This window comes from Ambystoma mexicanum, chromosome 3q (assembly GCF_040938575.1).
Source record: "Ambystoma mexicanum isolate Mex_15411 chromosome 3q, UKY_AmexF1_1, whole genome shotgun sequence".
NCBI classification, from domain to species: Eukaryota; Metazoa; Chordata; class Amphibia; order Caudata; family Ambystomatidae; genus Ambystoma; species Ambystoma mexicanum.
The window spans coordinates 314,104,403-314,126,375 of NC_090926.1; the positions used below are offsets into that span (position 1 = coordinate 314,104,403).

A 21,973-nucleotide genomic window follows, 5' to 3' on the forward strand; every position below is an offset into this window, starting at 1 on the left:
GACATCATGCAGCCCTGCCTGCATTCAAGTTCCAGTCCTTCCGTGTCGTGCCGGTACCGTATCCCGGTATTTGTGTGGCACCACCAGGTCAGTTCGGGCCCAGGCACATCGTCCTCAGAGGGCTGCTACCTGTGGTAGCGTGCACTGTTACTTCCGAGTGGGTCGTGTCCTCCCACGTACCTGCTCTGACTATTGCTGTCAACACCCTATTTGCTTGTTCCCAGGTGCCGCTAGGTGCACCTTCTTCTCTGCTACCACTGTAACTCGGGCTTATGTGGCGTTTAGTGTTGCGTGTGCACCCCAGTGCCTGCCGCCTTTCTTCTTGTCATACCAGCATCCGGCAGTTATCCGAGGCTGGATTGTTATTCACTCCAGTCATTGTAATGCCAGTATTCTCCAATGTGTGTATTGCCCAGCAGCGCTCTAGTGTGGGTCCAGCTTCCTCGGGGCAGCAATATCAGATCAGTTCCTGGGCACGTGTCCCCCAACAAAATGGAAGAGCTGGCTTCCAATGCCCTCCAAGTACTAGTGTATCACTTCGTCCTGTGGAGCACTTCTCCCAACCAGTAGTACATCAGGGCAGCGTTCTAATTAGTGTGTTCTGCGCACCACTGTAGAGTGTTTCCTGCTTGAATATGCCGTTCTCGGTGGCACCCTCGTCCAGTGCGGCTCGCTCACCGTTGTTCGTTCAAAGAGATGATGATCTATTCTGCCGGCTCTGCACGCGTGGTTTCCTCTGCTGCCGCTCGCAACATTCCATATGCGTCCAAGGCCCCGCTGCCGTTGTTTATACGTTGCAAGCGGCTGGTATCTTTCGTGCAGATTTCACCACCGCCCGTGGTCTGTATCCCTTATAGTTAAATACTGCTGCAGCAATATCTAGCATGTGTGGGTGGCAGGGAGCCGCGCGAACATCAGATGCCTGTCCCCCGTCACGCGGCGACTGTATCCGCGATAGCGGTTCACTACGCCGTAACAAGCTCCAAAGTCATGCCTCACTGTCGCCAGCAAATGTCAGGACCGAGGTGTGTAAACAGAGCGTTACGTGGCCTGCAAAACCAGCCTCCTTCGTTCTTGTCCGCCGCTCGGCTTCATTCAGTTGTCCCCGCTACTGCGGCAGCGCTCCCTTTGTTGTCCGCCATCTTGGCATCATTGTATCCATACGGCCGCATTATTAAGTCTGTTTTCTTCCGGATACCGTGCACAATTTGCTTGCCTTTCAAAACTGCTGCAGGGTGCCCATTCAGACGCCTATAATTTCATTTCTGGAGCGCACAAGTCACTTTTCAGGTGCAATTTCCAGGATCAATGTCGGATCCACAGGAGCTGCACAGAAAGGCAGGTCCTATACCATGGCTACATAGCCACACCCCCAGCCTGGCCCAGAAGGTTATAGAGTTCTCTATTTTGTCTACTGCTTTCAGGTTATTTTGTATGTTTCGCCCTGGGGTTGTGAAAAATGTCTACTCCCAAATATCTGCATGTTTGCATTTCCCACCTAATTGGTAGCAACGACAACATAGTTGCGGGTTTCCCCCTGTATCCTGCCAGGGATAATGCGACTCCTGCGCATTAATCGGTATGCCAGATAAGTTTGCATAGCGCTAGGATATATTGTAAATTGGTTTCCGGATGCTGTAGATACAGGAGCATATCGTCCGCGTATAGGGAAATGAAGCTCAGCGGGAGGATAGCTCAGCGGCAATGTGCGCACCTTGGAAGCAAGACGACACAAAGCAACACAGGTTCGATCCCCGGGTCTGCGCTTAGAAACCTCTGGGTGTTTAAGCGCGTTATAACGCAACTAAGACAAAAAAAAAAACAATTACGCAACTCAAAAAACAAACCATTCCCGTAACAGCGCCTCGATGCCAGCGGGCTGTGTGAGCGCTTTAAAAATGCAAAAAAAATAAAGTGCTGGCTTCCTGCCATAGTTATACCAGCCTCTATATATTCTTTCCGAAGATACACCGCCAGTGGTTCCAATGCTACGATGATGAGCATTGGAGACCACAGGCATCCGTCTTGTGCCCTTGCTCAACTGCCACCATTCTGAGATAATTGTGCCTGTTTTGACCCACGCAGTCGGTTCACTATACAGTAACCCATTTCATGTGTGCTCCCATGCCGAAGCTTTCCTGCACTGCTGTCAGTTATGGCCATCTGACAGTTAAATGCTTTAACCGTGTCAAGTGAGGCCACTGCCAGTTGTGTGCTCGTATGGGTATGATCTATAATGTGGTGTATCCTTCTAAGGTTGCCTGTGATGTTTCTGTATGGAACGTACTCCATTTGATCTGAGCATGTAAACCTGGCTATCACTGGCATAAGCCTGTTGGCCATTAGGGTTGTGAGACCTTTATCATCCTGGCTGAGCAGTGCGAGGGGTCTATATGACTCACAATTGGTGTCTGGCTTGTTGGGCTTCAATAGAGGATGATTATAGACTCTCTTAATGACCTGGGCAGTATTTCTGTGTGTAACGCCCCATTGAACATTGCTAGCAATGGGGCATGACATCTGCCATGTTTTCTTTGTAAAAATTCACTGGGCAACCTGTCTGCCCCCACGACTTTGCTTGTCGGTAACTCCCTTATGATGTGTTCTAGCTCTTAAAGAGTTATGGGAGCGCCCAGCCTGTTGGACTCCTCTGTGTTTAGCCTGGGAAGGTTTATCTGCCAGAGTGCCTCCTCTATCTGCGACATCTGACATTCCGAAGTGTCTATAGCTCCCTGTAGTAGCCGTAAAAATATTTGTTCACCCCTTCTTGCATCAAACTTTTCATCCCACCCTTATCCACAATCGTACGTATCATATTCTTCTTAGTTTTACTCTTGTCGAGCCAGGCTAGCAAACGTCCCGGTTTATCTCCTTCCGCATGCTGTCTCTCCACATGTTTCCTATAACTTGGTCTTCCTAGTCTATTCCAGTGTTCCAAACACTCTTGCTGTAGGCAGGAAACCTCTCGGGTCTTCTCTGTAGACCTATCTCCAGAACTTACTAAATTATGCAGGGATTAAGCCCTTTCAAAGATGGCCGCCTGCATTACCAGTACAATTAAGTCCTTCCTATGTTTATTGTTGGCTCCCCATGTCCCATTTCGATGTCTGCAGGCATGCCTTATGTATATAAACGCTATGGTGGTGGTATACGGGTGTTGTGAGCAAGCGGCAAGTAACGCCGCGAAAAGCGTCGACTTTTTGGGAATACTGAAAGATGGCTAGATATTTGAGAGCCAAGTATTTTAACTAATAAAGAGGCTATTATGGATATGCTGGTGACGGTCTGATCTTTCAAGCATGGTATGAAGGAGAGTGCTCCTCGAATAACTGACGGCTAGCCAGTTCCTTTGGAAATATATATATTTTTAACTTTCTTTATTGGCATTTCACTTAACAACACAAACAACCAACCAAATAGCCCCCCACCCCACCGGTACACACATGAAGATAGCACAAGAAAGCCAGAAGCTGTATGAGTGACAGGACCAACGTCCCATAGATAACCCACTTAATCCAAGCAAGTCTGAACCCAGTGTTCACATAGTCCTAATCCTCCACACCAATGAGGCCGTATATAGTCCAAATTGCCAAATCCTTAAGAGGGGCCTCAGGGAGTGGGTAAAGATCCCACCACGAGACTGGGCTGGGTGGGGGATTCCTGCATAGCAGTGGACACAGGCTCTCCCGCCCCGACTGCTTGAGGAGGTATAGCATGTATGCGTCCCACATCTGTCTGTCGCTCCGACAGTTCCCTCTCATTACACCCCATCTAGTCTCCATATCATTGCAATACAATATGTCCTTTGACCATTGGGCAATTGTTGGGCTCCCCTTCTCAACCCATAGCCACTCGATGTTTTGCCAGAAACAAGAGAAGACCTATCAATTTCCTAGTCCCTTTAGGTAACTGCTCAGTGTACCCCAATAAGGCCAGCACTGGGTCTGGTGTAAGCTGTCTCCCTGCCATATCTCCAACCACCACAAACGCCTGCTGCCAGAATTGCACCAGCTCCCCGCACTCCCAAGCCACATGGAGAAATCCCGCCGCCTCCCGTCCACATCTGATACAGGCCCCCAACCTCTGAGGGAAATAAGCTTTTAGCTGTATTGGGGAGTAATAACATTGGTGCAAAAACTTAGTGGATCAACTTAAAGTTCGAGCTAATCGTCCCCTTCTTGGTCATCGCATAACAGTACTCCCATACATTTGCAGGTATTTCCCTACCCAGTGACTTCTCCCACAGTTCCTTTGATGTCCCAACACCTGGTCTGCCCTTCAGAGCCATCCCATACAATACAGAGAGTACCCGCCGCACAGTGACTCCCCCCCCCCCCCCCCCTCCCCTATCACCTTATCAAGCATCCCAGCCACTGAGGGCGGTCCGGGAAAAGATGTGAACAACCGCTGCAGCGTCCCCCTCAGCCTATGGTACAGAAACACATCTAATGCCGAAAGGGCCCCTTTCTCCCTCAGCTGATCGATGGAGATGAACTTCCCATCCGGAAACAGGTCCCCCAGCTTAGTAACACCTAACCGTTTCATCGTAGCAACATAACGCGCCTCGCTAGTCGGGGGGAACACCGGGAATAAATATAGGCGGAAGTTCCGGTGAGTAGAGGACACTGCCAATGGGCGCATGTTCCAGGAGGGACCAGGCCCAACATGTAAGCTCCACCAAGTTTCGAGGCATCCGCGAGCGGCTCGGGGCCATTAAGATAACCGACCGTAACAACACCGGTGATGCGATTGACCGCTCTATCTCCACGTGTCTGTGCTCTGCTGCCATTCCGTACCAGTACCTGAGGAAGCTAGCCTGCGCCACTATATATAACTCAAAATCAGGCAATGCTAGACCCCCCCCTCCCGAACCCGTGCAGTAAGCTTCCCCCAAGATACCCGAGCCTTTTTACCAGCCCATATGAAGTGCACTATCAATGCACGGCGATCCCGGAAGTATTTTTGAGGTACCTTTTATAGGCACATTTAGAAACGCATACAAAAATTTGGGGAGAATAGTCACCTTGACCAATGAGATCCAACCATATAAGTTATGTGGGAGTGAGGTCCATCCCAGCATCGTCCGTTTAGCCGCTTCCAGTGTCTCCACATAATTCGGCGTATACATCATCCCCTCCTCTCTCCCCACAGTGATTCCCAAGGTATCGAGTGCTTACTAGGTCCCACTGGAATCCCCAAGTATCCCGAAATTGAGATGCCCCACCCGTCAATGGGAAGATAACTGACTTACTGGTGTTTATCCTAAGCCCCGAAAGTTCTCAAAATCGCTGAAGATCCAGCATAATCTGGTCTAGATTAATTTCAGGATGGCGAACGAACAGGACCAAATCGTCTGCATACAACGATATTACCACTTTGAGTATGCAGCTGAACTCCCCGGTGTAGATGAAGCTCCCTGACCCTTTCGGCCCAAGGCTCTATCACCAGGGCGAATAGCAGGGGGGACAACGGACAGCCCTGGCGCGTCCCCCGCTCGAGCGGCAATACCTCGGAGGTCAGCCCATTCACCCTCACCCTAGCCACTGGATTGGTATATAGGAGTGACACCAAGGAGATTAAAAAAACTTGCCCAAGCCCATCCTACGCAGAACTGTAAATTTAAAACGACCATTCGACGGAATCAAATGCCTTGGTGCGTCCAATAAGACCACCGGGTCGTCCGCTGGTAACGCCGCCATCGGGCCAAACATCCTGCGCAGCCCGAACGAGGTCGACCGACCAGGAATGAACCCTGCCTGATCGGCCCTCACCATGATTGGCATCAGTGGTGCCAGCCTCATTGCTATGATTTTCACCAAGATCTTATTATCAAGATTGATAAGCGAAATCAGGCGATACGATGAGCAGTCTCCCTCCGGTTTCCCCGACTTCAGCAATACAACCACCACAGCTTCTCTAAGAGAATCTGGTAGCCGGTCCTTAGACATCGACTCCTGATACATTCGTAGTAAATGTGGTGCCAGTTTTTCAGCATAACACTTATAAAATTCGGCTGTAAAGCCGTCTGGACCCGGTGACTTCCCACCCGGCAATGATTTAATGGATTCAACCACCTCATCTAGCGTCACTGGCCTATTCAACCACCCTCTCTGCTCCTCTGAGCACCAATACAGCCCCACATCGTCAAGAAAAGCCTCTATATCCGGCTGTGTCACTGACAATTGGGATGTGTACAGCTGGCTATAAAATTCATGAACTAGCCCCTTGTCCTCAAAGTGATCAACCCCCCTCTTACCGTAATCAGTCACCCTGTTCTCACGGCCACCCAGTCGAGTAGTTCTTGTGAGCGACCGTCCTGGAGTCTGCTCTTCTCCATACTTCCGAGGGGCTATCCTATCCCACATAAATTTAACCTCCCGTTGAGCAAGGGTATGGAACTCCTGCAATTTCCGCTTAATATTCCCCTATTGGGTTTTAGTCGGGATGGGGGCCCTCTCCTGCAAGACCCTCAGTTCCTCCTCCGCGCCAGCCAGGTCTCTCCGTAACTTTTTCAGAATCCCCAACTCCTTGGCTATACATTCTCCCCTATCACACATTTAAATCCTTCCCACAGGACGCCAGTAGACGACACCGACCCATCATTAACCTCAAAATATACATCTATAGCTTTCGATAATTCCTCCCTGAAGACCGCGTCTGTAAGCGCCTCACTCTTAAACCTCCAAGGAGGCCTCACCTTATCTCGGCCTTCTAATCGGATAGATAACGGAACAGGAGCATGATCTGAAAGAGTGCGTGCCAGAATACCTACCCCCACGGACTGACCCATAATTGCACGAGACACCAGGAAATGATCTAGTCGAGCCGCCGAACCATGCGGTGCAGAATAGTGTGTAAATTGACTCACCCCAAGATTTCTTACCCTCCAATATCCTCGAAATCCCACAGAGGGAACATGCCCCGAATTCTAGTAGAGTTGCTGCTACCTAGACGCGCCGCGCTGTGTACCCTATCCAGAGAAATGTCCAAAACCGAATTGAAGTCTTCTGCCCATATAATTTCCCCTTCGGGAAGCTCCCCCAATTGCCTCTCCACCCAGTCAAGAGACTCTATTGTGTCCTGGTTGGGACCATAGTAACATATTAGTGTGTATAGCTTCCCCTGAATAACCCCCTGCACCACCAAGACCCTACCCTCTTGATCCTTCAGGAGTTTCATCAGTCGGAATCCCACCGATCTATGCACCAAAATGCACACACCCCTGGAATAAGAAGAACAAGAAGAAAAAGATCTTTGGTACCCCCAGCTCTTGCCAAACTTAGATTCAGTAGCTGCTGTCAAGTGGGTCTCCTGGAGAAAGGCCACCCCACCCTATGCCGTTCCAAATATTGCAGAACCTTCCGACATTTAGGCAGGCTATTCATGAGATTCATTGTCGCCATTCGAAGGTGTCTGAACACATACCTGCCCACCCCCACTCAGCCTCACATGCATCCAAACCTTCTGTATGTACCACCGAATCCCCCCACCGTCCCTCCCGCCCCCCATTCTACCAACAACCCCCCAACTTGTCGGCGATTATCCCCCCTAACGCACCCCACGCCACTACCAACCTCAACAAGAGCCCCCCCCCCACCCGTGCTGGAAACCCGAACAGTCCAGCTCCCCAAATACTGATAGCATATATGCAAACAGCTTTCGCTCAAGGGGCGAACACGAGCCCAACCCTCCATTGCACCACTCCAGGATACTTGTCTCTTCACGTAGGGTTAACGCCAACTACCAAGGACAGCCGCGACACCAAAAGACCCTTCCATACTTGAGCCGCATCAGTCATCCGTGGTCTGGGAGACCCGGGCAACAGATCAAGAAAGGAGTAGGCCTCCTCCAGAGTTTGGAAAAACAGCGACTTCCCTTCATGTACAACCCGTAGCTTGGCCGGGAATAACCTTGCATATTTCAGGCCTCTGTCTCTGTCTCTTCTTGACTTCCAGAAAGGTTCTCCTGACAGCTTGCACCTTATCTGAGAAGTCTGGGAGGAATTTGATTACATCCCCTTTGTAAGACACAGTGCCGTTCTCTCTGGCTTTCCTGAGCGCCGTATCCCTGTCCCGATGATTCAATAACCGGGCAATCCGTGGACGAGGTGGGCCCCCCCGGGATCGGTCTCCGACTACTAGGGATCCTGTGCGCTCTCTCAACAACATACAACAGGGAGAAGCCCTCAGGTCCCAGCGCTTCTCGCAGTATTTCTTCCACCAGAGACTCCGTATTCCTCTGGCCCTCCGACTCAGATAAGTCAACGATTCGTATATTATTCCGGCGAGATCTCGATTGAAGGTCTTCCTGTTTCCCCCTGAGTTCTTTCAGGGCCTTCCTAATCACTGACATTTCTCCCGAGACCGAGTTCGCCACATCCTCCACTCCAGACAGGCGCCCCTCCAATCTTTCCCCATGTTTGTCCAAACAGACCTGCATGTGGTCTACTTTGCAAGTCAGAGTATCCAGCTTACCATCCAGAGATTGTATTCCTGACTGTAGCTGCATTAGCATAACCTTTTGTCCCGAAAAGCAGTTGCAGGGTCCGGCTCCGGTCCTGAGGTATGCAACGCAGCTGAATCGCTCAGTGTTCCGCAATTCTTAACTTGTGTGGGCATCTCAAAGTTTAACTTCGACTGCTGCTTACCCCCCTTCCCTGATTTAGACATGGCCTGTGAAATAAGCGGGTCGCCGAAATGATCTGTTGGGTATGCTGACTAGGGCTAGCTGCGCCCCCGTAGTCCTTGCCCACCTTCCTCGCTGGGGGAGGCTGGGCTCGAACCCTATGTCCAACACCACAGTCCACTACATCCAACTCAGGCACCAGGAATATGCTCCGTTAACCCACAAAGTGTATCCGCCGCACGCGCGGCGCGCCCGAACGGATGAACTGCAGATGTATGGGATCCAGTATGTAACAAGCGTTGCCCAGGGCATCCGCCACCAGGAGCCCCTAAAACTTGCCGTCCCAGGGGTAAGCGGTCCTCAACTGCATGGAACAAGTATTTGCGCTATGCCTGCACTGACCTCCAGAGGCGCTGCCACCAGTTAATCCAGTGCCGCACCAGCGGCAGCGCACAGCTACCCAGCCCTCTAGGGCAGGTACAATGGTTGGATAACCGCACCGAATCAGAGTGCCGCTGACCCCCCGCTGCCCACCACTCCCTGTACCGGCGATCCAAAACAGACAACGTCTGAACTGGCCCCTGGGGGGCGGGAGGGGGGTGTCCTGTCCATGCTGAGGCCAGCGGAGAGACACTTCCTCCTCCCGCCTCGGGACCACTCCACTGGCACTGGGTGTACGTCCTCACTTCTCGTACCTCCGGGGTGTTCGCGTGTCCAGCCACCGAGGAGGAGCACAGCCCGCTCTCGTACTGTCCACCGCTCCAAATACCGTAGAGCGGATGGCCGTCTCACCGCTTCAGCCCCAGAGGGCGTGCAAGCCGCCCAGCGGCCGACTAAGCACCCGCCGCGTCGGGGCCGAGCCGCTGCACCTCTCTGCAATCTGCCTCCTCACCACCTCCCACGGGGAGGGGGTGCTTCAGCAGGCCCCACACTCCAAGCAGCAGTCGACCGATACAGGGCATCCCTCTGTGCCCACCTTGCTCGTGGAACTCGCCACAGGCAGCCAACACGGAGAGCTGGCACACCACGCTTCAAGTGGGCCTGCACCTCCCCCCCCACTCTTCTCTGGAGCAGGTCGCTGCTGCAATTTCACTGCGCCAGTTCTCTGCTCCACTGACGCCGATTTCACCCAGGGAAGCGTCCCTAAAGGCTGAATACTTTCCTGCTTCAGATGTCGCAGCTTAAGCAAAAATCTCAACACAGAGACCGCCGGATAGCCTGCCAGATGTAAGAGGTGCTGGAGAGCTTCACGGGCCTTCGGCCATGTTGGTCGGGCTCGCTAGCAACCCCCCCTCCCCCACCAGTGTTCTAAAGTATTCTTTCACTCCATCTCTTAGATGTTCACGGAACGCTGCTTCTTTAAGTACTTCGCCTCTGAGCCTTCATGTCGGAATCCTAGCACGTGGAGCAAGAAACTGCCACGTGATCATCAAGGGGGCGTGGTCTGAGATTACCCGCGCCTTGTATTCCGGCTCATTGAATTCACCCACTGTCTCTTCTCCTGTGAACACGTAATCTAGCCTCGTTTAGAGATCTTTAGGGGCAGTGTAATGTGAGTATCCCCTATGATGCAGGTGCAGCGCCCTCCATATATCAGACAATGTGCACGCAACAGCGTATTTAGGGCTTTAGCCGAAGGGGCTGGGTTTGGGAATTTATCATCTGATCTGTCCATCGCTGGGTTAAGTGTGCAGTTGCAATCTCCTCCCCGTATCCGGGAGCCATCTCTATATGAGCTGATTTTAGGATATAATGCACAAAAATAGGCTGTTGGCTTGATTCGGTGCGTACGTGTTAATAACACAATTACCCTTTGCGTCACTACTCCCTGTATCACGATAAACCTACCCTCTGTCTAGGAAGTTTTTGAGATTTTGAATGGAACGGATGGTGCCACCCACATTAGAACCCCTGTGGCATATGCCAAATAGGACGAGCCCGGAGTTGTGTCCTGCCATTTTGCCGCTAAAGCAGTTTGCTTCTCTTTAGTAAGATTGGTCTCCTGCAGGAGGGCTATATCGATTTTTCTGGCGTCTCAAATATGACCCTAGTCTATTCCATTTAATATAGCTGTTTAGACCCATGACATTCCAGGACACTAAGTTCCCCCATCCCACCTGGATGTGTTAGCATTTTCAACCCGTCTGTTGTATGTACCATATCTATCCTGTGTGGATCTGTAGGCCGACACCCTTCTAACTACCCCAACTGCCCCCTCCCCACCACACCTACAATTGCCATGCTCAATGCGCATCCCCGCGTCTCACTCCCACACCAGAAACTTGTCAAGGTGCTCGGAGTGCGGCGGGAGGATACGTAACTGCTAGTATCCTAAAAACAACTAAACTAGTCTCAGGTGTAGGGCGCTTCCTTTTAGTGCGTACCTGGCTGGGCACTTCACCAGTGGTTCCTGCATTCTTCAAAAAACAAAAACCAGAAACTGAGAAATTAACACTTTCTCTTCTGTGTCTCTGTTGCACGTGTTTACAGTCCATTGACTGCTCTCCCTCGTGGTTGTTCTGCTTCTACTCAGTAATCTCCGATTTGTCTCTTCCACCTCTAGCTTGGTCATCTGCTTCGATTGGTAAATTCTCAGTGTCCATCCACTTATGCACTTCCTCTGGAGTCTCAAAGAAGATGACGCGACCCGTGTATATCACTTTTAGTGTGGCCGAGTAGAACAGTATATATTTGAGATTCCCTTCCCAAAGCCTCCTCTTAACCGCTGTAAAGTTCATCCTCTGTTTCTGCACCAGGAAGGTGTAATCCGGATAAACTGTAATGCTGGCTGCTGCTCGTTGAATCGTACCTCCTTTGCGGAAGTATTCCAGAATTTTTTCCCTGCCCTTGTAGTTGAGTATCCTGGCTATCCTGGGCCGAGGCGGAGCTAAGGAGGCAGCCTCCTCGATGGGGGCCTGTGTGCGCTCTCTACTATGAACCCCTTGGGTGAGGGCTCTCAGCCGATTTCTTGCAGCAGCATAGTTTCTATGAAGTTGGTCTGGTTTGGACCTTCTCTTTCTGGTAGCCCAATGATTTGTACGCCCTTCCGCTTTCCGGATTCTGCACTTGTTGTTGTAATATTGATACTTAACTAGAATTGACTTTCAGACTACTTGTGTTCGCTGCTACTTCCTTTTCCAGAGTTCCTGTTTGCTCGGACAGCGCCTTCACATCCTGCCTCGAGAGGTTAACATCCAGTCTGATGGTGTCTAGTTTCCAGTGCGGTTTGTAAAGCTGCTATGGCTTCCAAGACTTGTTTGTCCCGTCTTAACTGGGCCTGTTTTCCTTGTGCCACATCGGTCATTGAGTGAGTGCCTTTGGATGTTTGCGCTAGTTTGGCGAATGCATCTATCGTAGGTTGCTTTGCCTTGATTTGTGAGCCTTAGACGCCATGGCTTCTCTTGCCTGTTCTGTTATGATCACCTCCTTACTGTCTGTCTTGCACAGAGCTTGTGTCGTAGGGGTATGGCCTTCGCTGGGTGGACCAATACCATGTCACTTCTTCCCTGCTGCTGCCCTGCTGGTGTCGGTCAGGAGTTGTTGCTCGTCAGGTTACGCAGCCGGTTACGTGCCGACCACACCATACTCCATTGGTGAAGAAAACTATCCGCCCACTCCCCCAGCTATCACGTGCTACTGAAGCCAATGTCGTTTTCGTCGGCCTTAAGATGTACTTGTCATGCCCGATATGTACTGCTTCAGATTCTTGCTATTGCGCGGCGTGTGCTGTATGGGCACCGGGATTGGCCTTCCTTATTCTTGGGCACCACTTTACAGCCCTCCGTGGCTTGTGGGCACTTGTGTTCGTTGGTACGCACCCTACAACAGGGGGTCTTCGGCTTCGTGTCTCTTGAGACTTTCCGCCCATGGTCCTGCTTCCGGGTATTGGGTGCACGCCTGTGCGCTACTGTGCTTGTCAGCAGTGCCTTCCGGGTAAACTTCGTCCACAGGCCCCCTCCAGCTCCTGCTATAGCATTGCATCCCTTGAGATTTGTTTCCTCTGTGGCCTCAATACTACTGTGTCAGGATTGTATTGATTGCTGCATAATCCCACCACGGAAATCTATACTGTGCTTATATACCTGGGTGTGTGATTGCACTGCCGCTGTTGCGTTCCTCTGCGTCCCGGCGTGCACCCCTTACTTGCTTACTGTGTTCAGTGCTTCCTCATGACTTCGCTCTCAACTGTGCCCATCCACCCTCGTGTTCGGGCTCATGAAGGTGAGGACCAGCCCCTTTGCAAGAGACTGCCTGGATCTGTCCTGGTTAATACATGCGCAGTGCCTCAGCGTCTTAGCCCTTCTGCCATGCTGCTGGTGCGCTTTCGCTTTGTGGCACACCACCACCCTTTAATACAGCTTGGGCCGTGCTTACCTTATATCAGTAGTGTCTCAGCAGCAGTGGTTTCCTTTATTGCCTCCTGGGTCACGTTATCTGAGGGTAAGTGGCTGCTACACTAGTGCGGTAGTACATGCTCTGCAACCCCCTAGGTGCTGTACATGCCAGGTCTTGCACTCGGCTTGATAGCTTGAATGTCTTTGCACTTGCTTGTGCTAGTTGGGAAGGAGTCTTGTACATTGAAATGTTTGCCCTCTGGTTATGTTTCCCCTTGCTCTGACTATCCATACGTGACATTTCATCCCAGGTGTGAATCCTCTGTCCAGAACCCGTACCTGCTATGATGTGGGACTGCTTATATTTATGACCTGTGCCTTACTGTATTCGGCACTGTGCTGGGTTGTTCCCCCGCTCCCCTGATGTCCAGGCTGCATGCGTCGCACTCAATCCTCCGGCCCGGACAGGCCACGGTCTGTGCTGGCACGTTACACCGTCCGGTGACCTGGTATCCCTCACATGGTGTCCTCTGCTGTATGGTCCGGTGATGATATTCGTTCTGGCTCTGGTCTCTATTCCCTCACGGCCACAGGGACTCTCCGTCATTCAGACAGTCGCTTCACTTGGATTGCGCATCGCATGTGCCGACCTGCAGTCATCCTTCGCTGATCCATGTGCCGCAGCCTCTGGTGCCCTGCTGTGGAGCAGGGTTCCGAAATGCCCGCCACCCGCCTAGTTCGCCAGCTGCGTCGCCTCTTTAGATTCTGAAGCAGCGCTTCTCTTATGCCTTCTGTTGTGCTGCAATACCTCGCCGGTCCCAGTTGCTTCACATCACAGCCCCGCTTGTGGGCACCTGTCGCGTCGCTTCGATCGCCAGTGAATCGCAGAGGTCTCCCCGTGCTACCAGGCACTGTCTATAGTCTGTTCTTTGTTCTCTGTCTCCTGGTGGCGGCCATATTAAATCCTCCTCCCGTCGGGCCACAACCTCCTCACCACTCGCTTTCAGTTATGCCTTCATCTTTGCTCGCCGGGCGTGATCATACATACGCACAACATTACGTGCCTATTTTACAATTTATGTTCATAAACGCTCTTGTTGGTCTCCCTTTCTGCAAAGGATCATTCTGGATCTGTACGCTCCTGGAATCGTGTCCTACAGCATGGCTGCTTAGCCACGCTCCAATAATGGATTTTTAAGTTGTTCCTATAAGCGAAAGTCTGAAATATTTTTGACAGATTTGTACTACTTTATGACGCACGCTAAAATACATTATACATTATGTATTTGGTAGGTAAGCGGAGATGCGTGGGGGACTTTCAGTTGGAAATGTTCCCTCTCAATGCCAATTCCCTAACCATTCACACAAAGACCAGCTGATAACAAAAGACGTTCATTGAGGGACTGTTCTGGATGCGTCGTTTTTCTTCTGAACTTCATCCTGTTTGAGGGTTCTGAAGGTGTGCAGGTCCCTTGAGCAAAAGCCTAATTATTTTGGGATGGAAAGGGGTGTAAAAACTCACTTTGCCGGCCCTCGCACCCCATGTAGAGACATTTAGAGTTTTCAGTGACTGTACTTGCCAAATTAGACCATGCACAATGTCACTGTTGCTGGAGCAGACAGCTCAAAAGGCAGCTCTGCATATCAAGTGGCTGTAGCTGAACGGTAATATTTTCAGAGCTGCCTTTTTAAATTCAATAATATTTTTCAAATTCCTTGTGAAAAATGTGCTGTCAAAAACAGTTTCAACAGGGGGAGGGTCAGGATTTTACTATGACATGTCCTTTGGGCCGGAGCAATGCTCTAATGTGTGTTTGTGTAACTGCCAAATTACCAATTTGTGCCACACTGTAGAATATATGCAAACATGATTATCATCTTCGTCTTTCCTCATAAATCCTTAGTTTGATGTTAAATCCTACTGTGCCAGATGTGCCTCATCAGCCCTTGACTATCCACCCCCACCCAATTTCAACACAGCATGTAGGGCCACAAACCACTCCAGTGGCAAGCGTGAAAGGTCCTTGTCATGTGTGGGATCAGTGAAAAGTGGCATGATACAGGCATGATCAAGCAAACTTACTTCATTGAGCGTGCACATGCTACGATCCAAATGTAAACATTTCAAATGTAAATTGGTAGTTCACACAAGGACATCAGACAATAGTTCACCCTCCCACCACCTGCCCGCATGACCTGCACAAAGACCTGGCAGGTTAACTCTGCTCTTTCTGTATTTAACAAAAACCCCCACCATGTATGGTGAGCTTGGAGCCCTGGTTGAGCTTGCTAATAGCTAAGCTCCTTGGGGGCTCTACTCCCCACTCCAGTCCAGACATGCCCAATAAAACTCCCTCTCAGACTCAGGAGTGATTGGTACACAGCCCCTCACTCATCCAACCAGAGGGCGTAAATCCTTAAAACTGTTTGTGGATTGCATAAATAACCAAACCCAGGTTTGATCACAAAAATATGCGTTTCGAGCACCCCTCCCAATTTGCTGCATGGCATTGGACTTTACCTCTGCGGAAAGGTGGTGAGCATGTAATCACTGGTGCCCCCTGCTCTCGTACCATGACATGACATAGCAGCAGCTGGTGCAGTACCCGTCTGCTTATCCCAAATTTTCATTTGCACATACGCTTCACTGACGGCAACAACACGCAGGCCATGAACTGATACAATCTATACTCATTAATCAGGCCAAGGGGCTCTGCCTCGCCAGCATGTTCAATTAATCACAAGCTCTGAACAACATTCTTAAAATTAACAGTACTGCAGCTTAGCACTGGCTCTGAAAATCATCTTGCAGTTAGTGGGACGTAAGTTACTAAGTAAATAAAAAGCAGCTCAGGTGTATTATAGCGTAAATTCCGATACAATACCGCTTATTTTATGCCTTGTATTTTGTAGTGTGCTAGAACTGTCTGCTGTGATAATAAAGTAGATATTTTTATACAACCATGACTGGACAGTCCCTTTTATCATTGGGTAATAATTGTATTTTCGCTGTTGCAACTAACCAACAATGCATGACCTTGCGGAGATGAGCCTGCCGTTCAATCCACGTTACAAAAATTGGACAAGGAGGTTTTATAATAGACTTGTGTTTCCAATCCGGATCCCTTCTGGTGTATTAGAGGTGTGGGCCTGATTGATGGTTTAGACACCCAGGGCTCATAAAATCTGCTAGCCCACTTGCATTGTCGCAGAGGTTTTATGAAGGACGAGCACCGTTTGCATGGCACTAGACCTTGCTGGCAAGTATGGGGAGGTTTGAAACTTTTATTTGACTTTTACTGTAAACAAACATTATTTGCAGTAAATGGCAAATGCAGGTTTCAGTGTCCATGGCTGGACTTTCAGTGGCAGCATTGTGCTAAATATAAGTGTTCTTATGTTGATGGCACCGTTTTGCAGAAAATACTGGTAAATAGTCACCATTGGGCGAGTGCATTCCTCAAGTAGAGTATGTAAAAAAAATACTCGCCCTACAGGTCCAGTGGTATTTTAAAGAATTTGCAAGGGCTGACGCCAGTATTCATCCCTGGACCACTGGTGCCCTGGAAGTTGATTTGGAAGTCTCACTGCTGGTACTTTTGTTCTTTGCCTGCTACCTGTGCTGAACATGCTGCAGCTTGCTTGTGATTATTCAATGCGGACCTTCCACCCATAGTGAGTGTTACGAAAGATCTCTTTTTTAGGCAACTTTCCCTCCATGTTCTATGGATCCCAAACTTTTTTCTTTTGTTTTACACCTTGTGCTGACTTTTTGCAGAGAACGCCCCAGCATTTTTGCTAATTCTTTTTAATGGGGAAAGTAACTAGTCCGTCAGTCGGTCAGTACTGTAAAAATGGTCCCCTTTTGTCTTTTGACTTATCTGTTTAGGTAACTTTTTTTCCTATTGCACAACGCATCTTTCAATGTAGTGCAATGGGGATACCTTGGTATCCCCCTAGACTGCACCAGAGGGATTTCTGGTTACTTTTAAATGTGCCTAGAGACCAGTTGGCGGCAGTTACATTCTTTACATTCTTTGCTATGTTTTTTTAGTTGGCTCATTCATGTTTGGGTACTAACTGTAGCTAGTGTCGTAAAATGGCCGTGCTATGAGATGTTTTGCTTGTTCATTGGCCATTTTGTTCATTGGCCTTCTTCCTTCTCAGGTCAGGAATTCCCTTTTATGGTCGTGCGTTTACCCGGGAAAGCTGCTGTTTTTCTGGGCTAGAGCATGCCATGTGTGTATGGGCTTAGAAAGTGGGCTGGGATTGTCTGGCACAATCCACATACTGATGCCAGTATGTCTAGTGTGCATGCATGAGTCAGCCCCATAGTGGTCGATGATTGGTCCACCTTTGGTGGAAATGTGTGGGGCAGATCTTTCTATTGAAGGGCTGAGTTGGATTGCTCACCTGAATTTGGGATAATAGGAGCTGAGTATTTTGATAGTGACGTTTTGGTTCTTTAGAAGTATGGGGTGGCATCTGCAGGGTTTGTGTATGCAAATAGATTGCTAAAGGGTTTCACCCTCCCATACGAACGATCTGTAAACCTCCCTGCACTTTTGTTGTGAAAACGTTTTGAGGCCCCATTCTGATGTGTTCCTGATGGCTGTTAACCTTGGCACATAGATTGGAAGAGTTGGATGCTCTCCTCTTTTGCTTACCTATCTTCGCTTTACCACAGAGATTGGTGCAGAGACTGTCTGACCTATACTTTATCTTTCCACGCTTCTCTGGATTAGATTCTACCTGCCTTTTCTGTTAGATTCCGTGCTGCATCTGTTGGATTTGACATGTCCAAATATACCTGGAGCTCACTGCTTCATTCCAGGTGACAAGTCTAGGGAATGTGTCCCTTCTCCTCAGGGGGGGGGTGGCTGGGCAAGTGGGACCTCACTGGGAGAGACTTTCTTGCGGGGACAAGGTCTCCCATTCCTGTGAGGAACTCCCTAAGCCATTGCCCATGGTGGCCTATATAGACTATCAGAAATGCATTACATTGTGAAGTCCAGAGATGCGGCTGAAGACCAAACCAAAATATACCGCTACGAGCAAGCAATAGGTTCTGTCTCTATGTAACTGAGATGAGTAAACTGAACATACACCAAAGCGAAGCAGAGAGAAGTGGACATAAGCAGGGGAAGCCCCCTGACAGCGTAGCACTTGAGCGAGGCGGGGTCGAGTGGAGCCACAGAGCATGCGACTTTCAGAAGTGGCCTGAATGCGAGGGCAAAAACGTTGAAGGCCCAGTCTTTACACACAGTGAGAAGGAGAGGCAATGGGAAGCCAAATCCCGATAGCCTCAGTGCACCCATCAAACACCGACACTGCAACGCTGACGAGTCAGCGAGACGTTCGCTTACCTGGAGCCATACCTGGTTGCAGAGCGAGAGATGACCGAGAGCGGGACGCCTGTGGAATTCAGATGGTGGAGAAACAAAGCGAACAACGATAACCCGAGCAGGTGCAGGCCACTGGGACATTCTCCTGCAAACCCAGAGGTAAATGGGAGAACCGAGAGGCCACCGTGGAATAGTTATGAACCAGGAGAAACTCATCCCAAGGAAATTGGCGAGGTATTGACTCTAAAGTCGATTAAGTGGAACTGTACTAATGTGAGAAGGAGAATCCCGTTTAAGCCTGAAAGAGAGAACAATAAGACTTGGGCACAAACACCCTGGGAAGAGCAGAAATTATCCCATAGTTCAAGTAACGCGGAATGGAGCATACCAGAAAGAAAAGTTTATGGTTATGAAGTGTAGTGAAGTGAACCACATAAGGGAAAAGATACGTGAAGCGAGCCATCCCAGGAGAGGGGGAAACATTAACTGTCAAAGGAAATCTCATCTAAAACTTAAGCTTACCGAAATCAAAAAGGCATGCCAGCCTGGAACACAAGATAACAGAGTATAAAATGGGATTTTGCAAAACTATCCCTAGAGAGTAGTGACAACCCAAAGACCGTGTGAGAAATACAAGAAAGTGACAACCTATTTAAAAATAGTATACTAAGAGCAACTTTGATGTAAAGGAGACACATTTCCAGTCCTTTTTTCCACTTCTATCCTGGGGTGGATCAGAGTTGTGTCAACACGTGTTTTATTGACCAACATCAATGAGTAGAAGGGTATGACTGGTATAAATGTCAAGTTGCAAGTTACTAGCCACCCCCCAAAGCCACCTCATTGCTATACATGTACACCATTTCTTAATGGTTAAGGCCAAGAGTCCATTATTAGCCAATGGCAAGTGGGACATTTTGCATCCTGGTGTGATATTTATTACTTTGTTTGAAAGACTGTGCTGGTCAACAAGGGGAACTTCCTCCATTATAAGGAATGGGATGAAGAAGAGTAGGACTTAGTAATGAAGCTTTCCTGTATCTATGCGCCGTGTCATGCTGCAAAATGATTGTTTCATGCTAGTAACACTTACATTTTTTTAAAAATTGTTTTTAGGAGTATGAACAGGATCCGGATCCACGTGCTTCCTCCCAATCGGACACGTCCTCCTTCAGCTGCCCGGCTTCAAGAGCCCCTTACCTGCTCCTTCACTCACCGTACCTGCTCTCAGCCACGCCTGGATGGCTTCGACTACTGCCTTAAGCACATCCTTGAAGACCGGAATGCACCTTTCAAGCAGTGCAGCTATATCTCATCAAAGAATGTGCGACGATGCACATATGCTGCACCCAAGCCAGAGAAGAAGGATGGGTGAGTGTGTATGGTGTACTACTAAAATTATGGTTGTGGGCAGGGGTGTACGCTAGGCTGCCATACTGGGTCAGCCCCAACACTTTTTCCAACAGGCAATACACAATCTTAGTGAGATTAGTCCAGAAACCTGGGCAGTCACCCAGTGCTTGAACTGCACTGGAAGGCGCAATCTTAAGTCTGAAGTCACTGGAGGATTTGCTTGCTCCTAAAGACTATATCCGTACTTTTCCCCTAAGCTTTCATCTCAGTTCTGTTTTCTCAGTGGAAGGTGCACATTGTCAAGGAGATTTTGGAGCAAGTTGCCCCCTTTGGTTACCTATTTTATTTCACAATTAGAATCCTTAGGACTTTGAGTTCTAGATTTCACCTACACTGAACACTGGTGAGAACTACAGATCTTCCACTGCTCCCAAATGTATATTCTGAGTCATGTTGGCAATATTTTGGACCTACTTCCTCTGATGTGCATAAAGTTGCCTTGACATATCTGTCCCCATCCCAGCTGTATTTAGGTGCTTGGTGGAATTTTAGTAAATAATTATTCATTGGGAGCAGGGGTCTGCAACCTGCAGCTCTCCACTGTTTTGGACGGTCTCCAATGATCCTTTACCATTAAGTATACTGGCTAGGACTGATGGCTTTAAACCAAAACATCTGGCGAGCCCAAGGTTACAGATTTCATGTCTGGAGGTTTGTTTGCTACAGAACTTTCTTGGAAGGTGCATGCTTGGAGAATGCTGCTTGGTGCTTTTCAGTATCTCGCTATGCAGCAGTTAGAATTTGTTGAATTATTTTAATGTATGCTCGCCATGAAAGCTTACTGACACTAAGAGGCTTAGTAGGAGCATGTTGGTAATGGTTAAAACTTTGTTTGAAAGGCCGCTGGTAGTTTTAACTAATCCCAATTTATTAGTTGCTAGGCAGCCGACACGTGTTTCGACCTCTCCGGTCGTTTTCAATGCTGTACGTTGGTCAAAAAATGGTACAGTCAAGTGTAAGGTACAGGTTTATGAACAAAATTGAATTTAACATCCCAAACATGATAAACACATAGAAAAGAAAAAGTAACGTACCAGTATTGGGTGCATGGTTGAGGCCAATAAAAGAGAAAAGAGGTAAAACAGCAATAATTGACATGAAAACAAAACGAAAATCCAAATTAGTATGGACTGCTTTGGCATTAATGCTATGAAAAATCCAGTATGGCACTATTGATAATAATGAACATGTGGGAAGTTGCTACATACCATAAGTCTGAAAAAATGATGAACAAACTTTTGCTGCAATCAAAATATTACCTGCAATAGTGAGGAGAAAGCCCTTACTGGTGTGTACAGTGTTCATAGGAATAGTTTTGATGGTAGTTTTAAAAGTACACAATAACAGGATAAGTAGTAGAGTTAAACCGACTCATCCTCCAATGGGTATATCACTTTAGGGGTGAATAGTAATCTAAAAAGTTAAATGTGATAACACAAGTTGAATGCTGCTATATGTTGCCAATTGTTGCAAAAAACATACTATTTTGAAAAAATATATATATACTGTACCTAATGCTGGTTATCTGGTATTATATCAGGGGTCAAATCCCCATGGATGTTTGGCAGAAAGATTCAACAATGGCGCCGTCTGGCATTATTAGTGTGAATCGCGGTAAAATGCGTAATGCGCTTGCGCACATTTTTGCGGGTGACGTCACGCACGCACGTTCGTTGTGGACGTCGGTGTACGTCATGAAAAAGTGTCCCGTGAACGGGTAAATTTAAACAAGTAAAATGAGTCGCACTATGTCAGGTAATTGCTGTAAATAGAGTAGCAGCTAGTTGAAGGCATGATCCGTAAGAGGTGCATGCTGTGTGTGCAGTCAAAAATATAAATGTCCATTTAGGCAAATACGCATTGCTACACCATTTGTGTGTCCTGAGACACTTATTATATTATCACTGTAAAGCACTCATAGGCTTAAATAAAATGGCATCCAATTGGAATCTGGCCCATTTTGTGGGTAAATGTTGTGAATAGAAAACCATCTAATTGGAGGCATAATCCGCAAGAGGCGCATAATGCATGAGCCATCACGAAAACCTGTATCCATCTAGGCAGATAAGCATTACTAAAACCATTCATGTGTCGAGACACTTATTATAAATCATTGTGAGCATTCAGGAAGTTGAATGGATAGGCATTCAATGAAATACAAGCTGTGAAAGGTACATGTAATCTGGGCAATCATAATAATATCTAAATATCTAACAATCTAGCAGATGGGCATTGCTATATTGTTTGCATGTCACA

General features: G+C 48.6%; 1 protein-coding gene across 2 annotated transcripts in view; it reads left to right on the forward strand.

The window, feature by feature from the left end:
* Positions 1 to 21,973, forward strand: part of KANSL2 (KAT8 regulatory NSL complex subunit 2) — a 492,186-nt gene that overhangs the window by 97,105 nt on the left and 373,108 nt on the right. For both annotated transcript variants that reach the window (XM_069653861.1, XM_069653862.1), the window contains one exon: positions 19,421 to 19,675. In XM_069653861.1, the coding sequence (XP_069509962.1) occupies positions 19,425 to 19,675 (251 nt within the window). In that variant the 5' untranslated portion in view covers positions 19,421 to 19,424. The remainder of the gene's footprint in view (positions 1 to 19,420; positions 19,676 to 21,973) is intronic.